Consider the following 13698-nt stretch of genomic DNA (forward strand, 5'->3'; position numbering starts at 1 on the left):
TGGGGCTTGAAGCCCGATAAGAGTGTGGCCCTACCGCACAGTCTTTGAAGCGGACATCTGACCGGGACTGAATGCTACCTTCTGCTGATCGGGCAGGCACTTCAGCAGACCCCCTGCTGGTGATGCCTTCATCCGGGGCTTGAAGCCCGAAAAGAGCTGGGCCCTACCGCAGTACACATGTGCCGAAAGGGGCAGGTCACTCCTCTTTCAAGCCCCTTCTGAACTCGGAGGAGTAAGGACATAGCATCTTCTGTGATATGAGAAAGAGGAGGAAAAGGCAAACTATGAGTGCTACTGCAGCGACATTACCATCAGTACGTGGTCCTATGGGCCAGAATTTAAGACCGATTGGTGCACCAGGGTCAGCAGACACAGTGAGTACCCTCTCCCCAGCTACAGTTTCTCTCTCCCCTCCGAGGCGTATGTCACCTCCTCAACCTGTTCTTAATTCACTGTTATGAACTAGCACGCCTGTACTAGCTGAAGCTGGGTTTTCCTTCAGATTGGTAGAGAGTGATGTGTCTGAAGAACAATGTGGTGTAACCTAAAGAATCCACTTCATAATGCCTCATGCTAAAAGGCACAGAGATGGTTTTAAGAGTCAGTGATTTAACAAGTAAATTCCAAACATTGTAATGATTAAGCTTTTCACCGATTATGTAAAATTTTGAATATTTAAATCACGGTTCTCGGGTGGGGGGGGGGGGGGATTTAAGTTCTGTTATTCAGGTTAAATTGCCCTGTTGGCACTTTGCAATAAATAATTCGATTTTGGGTTGCTGTTTGGGCACTCGGTCTCTGAAAGGTTCGCCATCACTGGTTTACAGCAAGTAGATACTAACATGATATCCAGTGAGCAGTAGTAGAGGAATAGCATTAGGATAATCAGCTGGGCCAGTCAATGTCAGTGATTGGGCACTGCTCTTGCCCCCCCCTCCCCCCCCCCCCCCCTGAACTCACAAGCGAACTAATTTCAGGAAGAGGGCAATCAGATGGGGCCTCAGAGGGACAATGACAATGTACTTGGTATAGGGCTGTGGTTAAGGAGCAGTGAAGTTTTACATTGAACCTTTAGTAGGCCGAGGATGGGGGGGGGGGGGGGGGGAAGGCTGGGGTTTTCTTTTTTACTGATCTATATGACTTTTTAAATCTTCCATCTATGTTAGCATGTTAGCCTCCTGATCTCTCAGGGTAAACATTAACTCTAAACGCAAAGTAATAGACCAACAGATCCGATCCACTGTGCTCACGTGCTAAAACACAAAAACTGTACAGTGATCGCTGTAGCTAGCACATCAATAAAACTGGTTCAACCAAAAGGGGAGGAAAAAACTGAGGCCCCCACGGTTTTTTTTGACTGGACTACCAAATTCAACGAGCCAGGGCTCACAGTGAAAAAGTAATCATAGGTTACCTCACTGTCACGTACAGATTTCACCTGAGCATGGAGCATTGGCGCAGGAACTATTTAAGGGGTTTTGTTTTCATTCCATATTCACAAGTTAGTGTCATTATTTTTGAATGAAGATTGTTTTTCAATTCACAAATTGTGGGAGGTTTTTTTAACCTATGATTACTTTTTCACTGTGAACCCTGGCTTGTCAAATTTGACAGCCCGGTCAAAAATAAAAACGTGGGGGCCGCAGTAGTATGAGGTTTTTTCCTCCCCTTTTGGTTGAACCAGTATATTGATGTGCTAGCTATAGCGATCACTGTATAGTTTTTGTGTTTTAAAAATGAACTATGCCTTGCAAGCAGTGACTTATGAATAGCTTATGGGGATGCCACAGGTGTGATGGTTTCAATGGCAGACCCTAAATGGGAGTGAGGTTGCCAGTGAGGTTACATGGCTTCCCCCGAGGTCACAAGTTGCTGCTCTGGGATTTGAGCCTGGGCCCTGTGGCTCTAACCATTAGGTTATTTCTCCCCTCTTGAGTATACCAAAGGATTATGCCTACTTCTGTATAACTTGTGCATAAGCATTCCCAGAGGCACAGTCTGGGCAGGGCTGTGATGTGCATGTGCATGTTTTTATAAAATATGACCCTACACTCACACATCTATACCTTCTTCAGAGCAGGCTGCCCAGCTGATTTCAGCAAAGGTGGAGGGACTATATGAAACCCCTGAGCATTTCCGCGTGTTTTGGGTACTTCTGAGGAGTTTGGAAAGCCTGGAAGATGTATGCAGCCTAACTTGTATAAAACCAAACCCCAATGCATTTGGTACAGATAGGAAAGAAGATTTTAGGATTTTTGCAAGTTTTCTTGTGCCTCTACCCCAAGGCGCTGGGCTAGATATGGAAAGCCAAGTGCTTAATCACATGAAACAACAGAGCACCAGACGGGGGAGAAAGCGATGACTGGTTGTTGTGAGTTTTTGTCACTGAGGTACACGGCACAGACACAATAATGTACTTAGCCCAAATACCAGATGGGAATTGGTAAATGCTGTGGTGCAACAACTAACTTTGAGTGTCTTTTAGTGAGATCTGAAGAGGCTGCGTACCATCCAGGGGCCCAATAAAGACGTGAAAAATTGTTCCTAAAGAAAAAGATCAGAAGGTGTAGCGAGTAAAAACCAGTGATAGTATGCCAGCCTACAGCCTGAAGACAGGAGCTACCTATTTATTTGTACCTAGGGTGGAGGAGCAGCCTAATGGTTAGTGCAGTGGGCTTTGATCCTGGCAACCTGGATTCAATTCCCACTGTAGCTCCTTGTGACCATAGTCAAGTCACCTAATCCTCCATTGCCCCAGGTATAAAAATAAAAAACTTAGATTGTGAGCCCCCTAGGGACAGAGAAAGTACCTGTATATAATATGTACAGCACTGCATGCTCAAGTTGCATATAGAAATGATCAATAATAGCACCTACTTAACCCCAGGCACTCCTTAAAGAGGAGTGGGATTTTTGCATTGCTCTTTGCTTATTTGTTTTTTTGAACCATTGAATTTATCTTGTAAGTATTCTTCAGTTGTTATGTGTTCCGGAATTTAAAGGGGGTTTGGACAGATTCCTGAGGGAAAAGTCCATTGAACATTTTTTTTTTTTTTTTTTGGGGGGGGGGGGGGGGGTTGCCAGGTTCTTGAAGCCTGGATTGGCCGCTGTCGGAGACAGGATGCTGGGCTTGATAGACCCTTGGTGTTTTCCCAGTATGGCGGTGCTTATGTACTTATGTTTTTGAGAAAACTACCAATAATAGTGATTTTTAGGCAAGTCGTAAAGCCCTATGGACCAGTGGCATAGCTATGTGGGGCCACGGGGGCCTGAGCCCCCGTAGATTTGGCCCTGGACCCCCTGCTGATGGCCCTCTCGACCCCCTTCCCACCGTCAACCTTCCCCCGCCATCGCCTACTTTTGCTGGCGGGGGAACCCAACCCCCGCCAGCCGAGATCCTCTTCTTCCGGCACAAGGCTTCATTCTGTTTCTGTGAGTCTGACGTCCTGCACACGTGCAGGTAGACGACGGTGGCAGCAGAGGAGGGTTGGCAGCGGGAGGGGGGGGTCGAGAGGGTCTTCGGCAGGGGGGTCAAAGTTGTTGTTGGTGGTGGTGGGGGGGGGGTCGTCGTCAGCAGTGGGGGGGCTAAAATGTGCCCCCTCACCTCAGGCTCTGGACCCCCCTCCCACCGAAGTCTGGCTACGCCCCTGCTATGGACTGACTTATTGAAGAGGTGTTGGGCCAACTATGGGGTCCTTTTACTAAGCCATGGCAAAAAGTGGCCTGTGGCAGCGTAGGCACATGTTTTGGATGCGTGTCGAGCCAGTTTTTGCTGCGTCTGCAAAAAAGGGCTTTTTTAATGGGACAGGGAAAGGTCATGCGGTAAAACTGAAATCAGCACCTGCCTAAAACTGGCCTGAGCCCTTAACACCACCCGTTGATCTAGCAGTAAGGGCTCACATGCTACACATGTGGTGACCAGTCGGCTCATGCCAACTGCCGATTACCACCGGAAAGGCCGCGTGTGGGAAGACATAAATGAATAAATCATCCAGGTGTTATGGGCACATAGCAAATCTGAAATTACCACTAGGGGAGGGGGGTGGTAGCCTGGCGGTAGTTTCATTTTGGTGCATGCTACATGTGTGTAGATCCTAACACGCCTTTGTAAAAGGGTCCCTATGTTTGTGTGATCAAGCAGTGAGGGCCTTTGACAAGTTACCCCCCCCCCCCCCGCCCACCAAAAACCTTCATCGGAGTGGCTATCATACTCACCCACAGGGCCATACAGATACAAAAGGTGAGATCTAACTAGTAGAAATAAAAGAAGGGAATGGGAGACATTCTATAAAGGTGTTTTCATGTGTACATGTGAGTACAGATATGAAGGGAAAGGGATGAGATATGCTGCCTTTTTGCAACTACGTTCAAAGTGGTTTATGTAGTATATACAGGTACTTATTTGTACCAGGGCAATGGAGGGTTAAGTGACTTGTCCAGAGTCACAAGGAAGTGCAATGGGAATTGAACTCAGTTTCCCAGGATCAAAGTCCACTGCACTAACCACTAGGCTACTCCTCCACTAGCAACACTCTATGTAGAAGCCTGCCCTTGCAGATCAACAATGCGGCCGCGCAGGCTTCTGTTTCTGTGAGTCTGACGTCTGTACATGCAGGATGTCAGACTCACAGAAACAGAAGCCTGCGCAGCCGTGTTGCTGATCTGCAAGGGCAGGCTTCTACATGGAATGTTGCTAGTGGAATAGCAACATTACATGTAGAATTTCAAATAGTAGCAACAGAATCTCAATGGTAGAAACATTCCATGTAGAATCTCCAATAGTAGCAACATTCCATGTAGAATCTCAAATAGGGAAAGGGAAATGGGACTTGATATACCGCCTTTCTGAGGTTTTTGCAACTACATTCGAAGCGGTTTACATGTATTCAGGTACTTATTTTGTACAGGGGCAATGGAGGGTTAAGTGACTTGCCCAGAGTCACAAGGAGCTGCAGTGGGAATTGAACCCAGGAGCAAAGTCCACTGCACTAACCACTAGGCTACTCCTCCACTCCACTTATAAAATTATCTCCCATGTAAAAGTATACATGATGACAACAATATGTGACTCGAGTGTGGGCTTGTTCAGGACGTGGCATGAATAGAGTATGAAGAATTGCAAATTACTCAGGCTCCATTTTAGTCCCAATTCCTGCAGGATTTGTACTAGTGTTTTATAAAGACACAATAAGAACATGAGAATAGCCATACTGTGTCAGACCAATGATCCATCTAGCCCAGTATCCTGCTTCCAGCAGTGTCCAATCCAGGTCACAAGTACCTGGAAGAAACCCAATTAGTAGCACCATTCCATGCTACCAATCCCAGGGCAAGCAGTGGCTTTCTGCATGCCCATCTTAATAACAGACTATGGACTTTTTCTCCAGAATTTTGTTCAAACCTTTTTTAAACCCAAATCCGCTAACTGTATGTTGTTTTACCACATCCTCCGGCAACAAGTTCTAGAGCTTAACTATATGTTGAGTGAAAAAAAACCTATTTGTTTTAAAAGCATTTCCATGTAACTTCATTGAGTGTCCCCTGGTCTTTGTTATAAAATGACTCATAAAGGGTGTATATGATAAAACAATAGATTCATTTGTTTATGCCTTGGTTGCTAAATATAAGTATGCTTTTTTTATTTGTAACTTACCTTGAGCTACAAAAGGCCTGAGCTACATATAAACAAAAAAAAATGTATAGTCTTTATCAGTGGATAGTGTTAATTTTCCCAGCATGGACTGGCCATAGGTTTGGTTTAGCTACAGATCTACTAAGGGAGAGGAAGCACTTTTCTGCTGAGAGATATCTTTTGCTAAAGGAGTATAGGTAGGGCAACCAGGCAGGCTGGATGGGTTAAATGGTCCCACCTATACGTTCCACCATCTACTATAGTAATATCTGATACAAGCCCATTCACAGCCTGTTTTGCTTACTTGTCTGTGCGTCTACAGAGGCTATCCTGCATCGCACGCATTTTGCTGTGTCACCGATAATAAGTAGAGGCCGTTCCAATGTTTCTGCAGTTTATTAATAAATATACATTAAGCATAATGTGATTAAATATAAGCATACTTCAATGGCATTGCAATCACCTCTTCCTGAGAGCGCCATTAATTACAGTCCTTAAGCTTTCCTTTTTTCTTCAGCTGTTCTTCAAAGAAGTCGTTACAAGCTACGGTCAATGCAGCAACCAGAACGACAAATTCATTAAAATCCACTTCGTTATCTTTATTGGTGTCGAGGTCCTTCATAATCTTGTCTACCAACTGAGGATCCTTTTGGCACTGTAAGAGAGTTTGGAGTTTACTAAAGCAAAACAAGAAATAAAAAAACCCAACTCACCCTGTTTTATTGCTGAGTGAATGGCTCTCATTGTTGTTTGTTACCATATGTACAGTTCTTGTGAACGAGAATAGCAGATTGCTTTTCCCCCAGGGAATAACATGCAAAACCCCGCTCCTACGTTGCACCCGATCATGGACCAGTTCTTGGTAGTGCTTGTCCTGTCTCTACAAATATCATCTTTGTTTAAAACAAAATAAAGTCATGAAGGAGTGTTTTCCTGCTGAGCTGTCTGTAAATTAAACTTGCAAGGGGATTAACTATCATTAACATGCTTAAGTTTTGAGTTCCTGTAATAGCATCTGCCAGTGGGAAAAACTTAACAGCCAGATGCACTAACTCCACGGAAAGAGCCCTTCCCTTACCAATCCCTTAGTGAATCGGTAAAAGACGGGCATGCATGAAGGAAATCGCATGCATTTGAGCTGCTCACTGTTAGCTCATGTGCACGCAATTTCCTTCCTAAGGAGGGGAAGCCTGTTGGCCAGCTGAGAATGTGCAGAGCAGCCAAGCGTTAAGCTGGCTGCTCTGCACATGCCAAAGACAGTTTCATACACATCCTTCACTCAAAAAAAAGGACGTCCCTGACGAGCACTTGGACGTTTTTTCTTTAGATTTTATGATGGGCGTCCTTCTTTTGGACGTATTTTTCTTCCGTGCCCAAAATGACCACGCCGGAGAGAGGAATCGGGGATCAGGACATACAAGGACGTCCAAATCAAAACTATTTGGACGTCCTTTCGATTATGCCCCTCCAGGTCTCTCTCAGCCAATCACAGCGCGTTTAGCTAAACGCGCTGTGATTGGCTGAGAGAGACCTGGAGGGGCATAATTGAAAAGGACGTCCAAATAGTTTTGATTTGGACGTCCTCACATGTCCCAATTCCCGATTCTCTCCAGCGGTGGTCATTTCAGGCACCTTAGTCGTAAGAAAAACACATCCAAGAAAAGGACGACCATTACAAACTCTGAAGAAAAAAAATGTCCAAGTGCTTGTCAGTGACGTCCTTTTTTTTTTTCTTCAGACCTTTTTTTTAATGAGTGAAGGACGTCCAAGTGTTAGGTGCTTGAAAGGACGTCCCTGACGAGCATTTGGATGTTTTTTTTCCTTCCGATTTTTGCGATGGGCGTCACTCCTCTGCATAGGTCCCGCTCACAGCAGCCCCAAGGAGAGGTGCAGACCTGTTAGGTTTTCCAAGGTGGATGGGGTCATAAAATGGCTGTGCACCTGCCTTGCAATACTAATTAGCTCATTATAATAACTTTTAGATCATTTTCATTCCGTTTTCGTTAGCTGCTACCCTGACGGGAAAATGGCTCGGAGAACCCTTTTGTGCATGTCTTGTTTTTACTACTTGCTCACTAGACTGGCTAGAACCGGTTTAAAAACCAGGTTGCTGGCTCGTTAAGTTTAGTGCATCTGGTCCCCAGACTCCACAAAGCCTGATTTTGCTCTAATCAAAGGGAACTGTATACATTTCGTTGAACTGAGTGGAGCTAATATATTTATTTTAAGGTTTGAAAGAAGAAATCCATTGAAGTGGCTCTTTAAGCTTTAGTGCAAAGTTTCTCGTCACAGTGAGGTTGCCTTGTTCTAAGATTTCTAGCCCACTTTTTTTTCTGATCTGAAAAAGCAGGATTACTTACCTTCGAAAGTTAATAAAAAATATATTATTAGTCTAACGAAAAAAAGGTATCATCTTATTTTCTTTTCTGTGTTTAGTTTTATTTCTATTTATTAGCCCACTTTTGTATGTGAATTCATTTTACTACTTCAAATTAACTTTTACTACACTTAAGTACTACGGAGTTAAAAATGAAAGGTAAAATTCTTTCTACAACGGACAGCATGATATCGTGAAATAGTTACAGAAAACACATCCTGAACTTTGTCTTCCATTTCCTTTGTACATTGATGGAGCAAAATTGTAAAAGGGGATTTGAAGCACCAAACTTTTATAGTCGATAAGAGCTAAGGAGTCTGATGCCAACTTCAACCAACCCAAGGGTTTCAAATTAATGCACAATTAACAGTAAAATGTTATATCCAAATGGAAAGTTCAAAATGGAACTTTAAAAGGCACAACAATATTAAAGTAGAAATGCTGAATCTATAAACAAATAACATATATCAAACCTGCATATGCAACATACCAAACAGCAGTTAAAACCAGAGTTAATAACATTAAGTGAAAAAGCCATTTTCTCTCTCCCTCAGCTGCAGGCTCTAAAGATTATTTTCGAAGCATGGACTTCTGCACATCCTAAGGGTGTGCTGTGCGTGTAAATGAAACTCTAATGAAGGTAGAGCAAGCCCTTGGCAGCAAGCTCGTCTCCTCGGTATCCGTGCAGCTATGAGAAGGAGCCTCGTTCAGTGCACACTTTAAATCAATATCTGTCTGTTCTGCTGTATAAATATAACCCTGACATGTCCTAACGTCAAGTTGAGCGTCCTTGGCAGCAGTTCAACCTCACCTCCTTATCCGAAATGGCTAGTCCACTTTGCTGAACGTATAAAACCTCACATCGGTGCCAGGGCACAAACAAATCACAATTGCAATAAACCACACATAACTCTTAAAAGTTCATATCAAGACGCAGAGACAGTAATTGCAAAGACATAAATCCTACATAAATTGCATCTAAATTGAAAGTGCCCAAACTCTTTCTCTGGATATGCCTACTCCAGAGTTGCTTCCAAGTGCACGCCTAATTTTTATGAGGCCTTTTGCATGTGAAAAACATGTTATAAAATGACCTCCTGAGTGCTAATAAATATCTTTAAATTGCCAAAGCTCTTGGCCCCAGTGGGTTTCTTCAAATCTATGCTAAAAGCCCACCTTTTTGATGCTGCTTTAACTCCTAACCCTTGTTTACTTGTTCAGAACCATTATTTTATCATCCTCACCTTAATATTCCCTTATCTCTTGTTTGTCCTGTTTCTCTGTCCTAATTAGATTATAAGCTCTGTCGAGCAGGGACTGCCTCTTCATGTTCAAATGTACAGCGCTGCGTACGTCTAGTAGCGCTTTAGAAATGATAAGTAGTAGTAGTAGTATAGCTGGTTGCCTGGCGGGGGGGTTGATTTCACGAGGAGACGAGATAGGTTATGACCCTTGGAAACTAGATTTCCTCCCTGCCCTTTGATGTCTTTTTAGCCACAAAGATACGAGGCTTTGGCGTGGCACTTTCAAACCCCAATCTCACATTTCTTTGACTGATAACCCCTGGTTTTCCCCAACGTTCTGCGAGAGACTAAAAATAAACAATACAGATTGTCTTACTGCCAGGAAATCGGTCAGCTCGCACTGCAGGAGTTGCTTGAGCTCTCCTTTATTCAGTTTGTACTTGTCGCCTTCTTTGCCTGAGTAATGGTGAAAGATCTTGATCAGGGTGTCCATGGCGGTCTCCAGTTGTGTAGGCATGATGGAGAGGACAGCCGCTGCGGAACATGACAAAGAAAAAGAGTCAGCAGCAAGCAGCAGCACACAGCAAAGGCGAAGGGCAGATGAAATCTCGCCTGGTAAACCGATGGCTGAGGCTGACTGGAGGAGCAGGTGGAATACGGACGCTGACGGAGAAAATGAAAACATCCGTTCACTCGGATCCCAGACGGGTAAACGAAAATCAAAGCAATCTCTAGGAGAAATGTGCTCAGAAAATTCATACTTTCTAACAGAGCCAGGATATTTAATTGATAAGAACCATACACGTACTTTGAAATGCAAGAGGTTATCAATAGAAATCAACACCTCTCTATTTAAAATGCAAGAGGGAAAGGGGGGGAGGGGGAGTTAGCTTAGTATTTTCAGCTTCATACCTGCTCATCCAAATCCTTTCCAAAGTGAGGAATGCCAAGGTGTAATGGGGATGGCTGAACTGTACATTTATACTGCTGACTCCACCCCAGAGCACTCATCCCCTCAAGGGCCCAGATGGCCAACTATGACAGCCAACAAGCCATCCCTTGCCTTGGATTGGCTGCTCACCTTTGTTTTTCAGTCACCTGGTGGGACAGGTGAGAGCCTCCCTGGCTGCATGGAGCTCTGGGCAGGCTTTCCCAGTCAGTCAGTGAAGAGGTGGCATAAACTGTGCCTCACCTGTTCATTAAGGCAGGGAGGAAGGAAGCGTCATTAGTTGCTAGGAAGCCAGGGGCGGGGAAAGGATCCCGAAATAGACAGGAGAAAGGGAATATATTGTTTTGCTGGAGCAAACTCCTGGGGGAAGCTGATGACGGCAGAGTGCAGCTGGAGGTAGAGGTTAGAGAGAGAGAATTTTATAGACTGACAGACAGATGATCAAAACTCCGTGCTGTTTCAAACAGCGCTCCAAAAGTAGCGCTGGAACAGCGCGGGGCATTATTAGACCTATGATCAGAGATAATTGCATGCAAATTTAAGCACGCAATTATCTCTGATCATGGGGTAGAAGTGTGGGAGAATTGTGCCTGAGCATGCGCTCAGCACAATCCTCCCGCACTTGTTTGACAGGTCTGGGCTGTCAAAAGCCCAAACCTGTCAAACACAGGGGCTGGAGGTCCATGGGACCACCAGGCCCCAACTACCCCTGCCCCAAGCAACGGGGGCTGGAGGTCTGGTAGACCTCCAGTCCCCCTGACAATACCCCCCCCCCCCCAGGTTCAGGGATGCCCAACTCCCCCAGCAAAGAGTCCTTGGTGGCCTAGTGAGCGACCAACCAACCCCCCCCCCCCCCCAGCGACAGGGAGGCTGGAGGACTGCTGGACCTCCAGTCTCCTCTGACAATCCCCCCCAGGTTCAGGGAGGGCTGGAGATCCGGTGGGTCTCCAGCCCCCCTAGTCCCCCAAGAAGAGGTCCCTGGTGGTCCAGTCCCCCCTACCCCCCTACCTTGTGGGTTGGAGGAGGGAGGGTAGCCTGCCTCCCTCCTCTTCCTGCGACACCACAAAATGGCATGTTGGACAGGGCTCACCATTCCTCCCCAATGATCTGCAAACACTAATGCCAGCTCGGAGCTGGCGTAGGGTTGCCACAGCCAGCGACCCAATCTTTGGCGCGCTGGCCACTGATCATTGGGGATGAATATGTTTAGCCCTGTTTAGTATGGCCGCTAGACATATTCTATAAACTGTGCCTAAATCTAGGTGCTGTTTATAGAATATGCCTAAGCGTAAATTTTTTCAGCGCCTATTTTTCAGGCACCATATGTAGAATCTAGTCCATTATGACCAGAAAATACAGAAGGCTGCTGTAGATTCTAGGAAGTTGTTTTCTGTTGTTCAGTTTCTATCATTATCTAAAACTTTGGGGCCCTGTTACTAAGCTGTGCTAAAAAGTGGCCTGCGCTATTACCAGTGCGTGGCTTTCCCACGTGCTGAAGCCACTTTTAGCATGGCAGTAAAATAGTTGTATTGTCTATTTGCCCCATTAATGACCATGTGCTAATTTCCCAATTCGTACATGACTATCCTGCTTATTTTCGAAGGAGATCGCTGGCCATCTTCCGACACAAGTCGGGAGATGGCCGGCCATCTCCTAAACCCGGCCAAATTGGTATAATCGAAAGCCGTTTTTGGCCGGCTCCAACTGCTTTCTGTCGCAGAGCCAGCCAAAGTTAAAGGGGGTGTGTCGGCAGGGTACAGAAGGCGGGACGGGGGCATGGATACGAAATGGCCGGCTTCGTCCGATAATGGAAAAAAGAAGGCCGGCTTCACTTGGTCCATTTATTTTTAGGACCAAGCCTCAAAAAAGTGCCCCAATTGACCAGATGATCACCGGAGGGAATCGGGGATGACCTCCCCTTACTCCCCCAGTGGTCACCAACCCCCTCCCACCCTAAAAAAAATATATATATATATATTTTTACCAGCCTCTATACCAGACTCAAATGTCATACCCAGCTCCATGACAGCAGTATGCAGGTCCCTGGAGCAGTTTTTTGTGGGTGCAGTGCACTTCAGGCAGGTGGACCCAGGCCCATCCCCCCCACCTGTTACACTTGTGGTGGTAAATGTAAGCCTTCCAACCCCCCCCCCAAAACCCACTGTACCCACATGTAGGTGCCCCCCTTCATCCCTAAAGGCTATGGTAGTGGTGTAGAGTTGTGGGGTGTGGGTTTTGGGGGGATTTGGGGGGCTCAGCACCCAAGGTAAGGGAATTATGCACCTGGGAGCAATTTTTGAAGTTCACTGCAGTGCCCTCTAGGGTGCCCGGTTGGTGTCCTGGCATGTCAGGGGGACCAGTGCACTACAAATGCTGGCTCCTCCCATGACCAAATGGCTTTGATTTGGCCGGGTTTGAGATCACCGGCATTAGTTTCCATTATCGCCGGAAACCAATGCTGGCCATCTCTAAAGCCAGCCCAAATGTTGAGATTTGGCCAGCTCCGACCGTATTATCGAAACGAAAGATGGCCGGCCATCTTGTTTCGATAATGTGGTCGGGTATGCCGCTTTACAGGGCCGGCTATATAGATGGCCGGCCATATAGATGGCCGGCCCCGTTCGATTATGCCCCTCTATGTCTACTAATGGACTTACATGGACTAAATCCAAGTGTTAATATAAATCTATGAATAGACCCCCGATTATAGAGAGATAATCAAATAGCGAAATTTTCTTACACATATTTCAATGACGAGAAAAGACCTCAGTAGCTCATGATATATTTCATTCTGTAAACACTGACACTTTTTTGGTACCTTGGTTACCTGATCATTTTATTTTTTTCTAATGAGCTGTTTCGGGCCTCTCTTTATCCCATCCTCTTGCTGGTTTGCTCCTTTTCCAGGATCTCATTTCTATTTTCTGAAATGTTTTTATTTTACCTGTCTTTTCCCCTTCATCCTGTATATCACTGATATCAGTCCTTCTGTTTCATCTTATTTCTCTCATCTGCCTTTTTTTTCTACATGGATTACATTCCTCTTTCACTCCCTCCAGCCTTCAGTCTCCCTCCTTTCGTCTTTCAACTTCCTACCTGCTTTCCATTTCTTACTTCCCTAGTCCTCCCATTCACCACAAAATTTGTGATGCAAAAAATAGAGTGGGCCTTTCACAAAGACGCGGTAGCTTTTTTAGCATGTGCTGAATGCTAGAGACACCCATATATTCCTATGGGCTACTCTGCTGTTTAGCGAGTGCCACTCATTAGCGTGTACTAAAAACGCTACTGCGCCTTTGAAAAAGACCTCCATAGAGATTGAAAAGGGTGTATTTTGAAAAGGATGATTAAAGCTTAAAAATAAGAATGATGGAGAGGTGTTAGGCGATGGTACTTTGAAGATTGAAACCAACAAAAAAGATACAGCAGTTAGAAAGCAAGGCAAACAAGCTCATTGGGCCCAACATCATAATATAAACACAGTTTACAGCTCCCA

The 13698-nt window shown here is 45.3% G+C and overlaps 1 protein-coding gene across 2 annotated transcripts; it reads right to left on the minus strand.

Moving 5' to 3' along the window:
- Positions 1-6028: 6028 nt before the first annotated feature.
- S100Z (S100 calcium binding protein Z) lies at positions 6029-10199 on the minus strand. Of its 2 annotated transcripts, XM_030192293.1 has the most exons (3): positions 10166-10199; positions 9630-9787; positions 6029-6287 (listed from the first exon to the last, which is right to left on the minus strand). In XM_030192293.1, the coding sequence occupies exons 2-3, from the start codon at positions 9768-9770 to the stop codon at positions 6114-6116; spliced, it is 315 nt and encodes a 104-aa protein (XP_030048153.1). In that variant the 5' UTR covers positions 9771-9787; positions 10166-10199; the 3' UTR covers positions 6029-6113. The 2 variants fall into 2 exon arrangements, with proteins under 2 accessions (XP_030048153.1, XP_030048155.1); XM_030192295.1 differs by lacking the exon at positions 10166-10199 and having other exon boundaries at positions 9630-9858.
- Positions 10200-13698: the final 3499 nt, after the last annotated feature.

This window comes from Microcaecilia unicolor, chromosome 2 (genome assembly GCF_901765095.1).
Source record: "Microcaecilia unicolor chromosome 2, aMicUni1.1, whole genome shotgun sequence".
Lineage (NCBI taxonomy): Eukaryota > Metazoa > Chordata > Amphibia > Gymnophiona > Siphonopidae > Microcaecilia > Microcaecilia unicolor.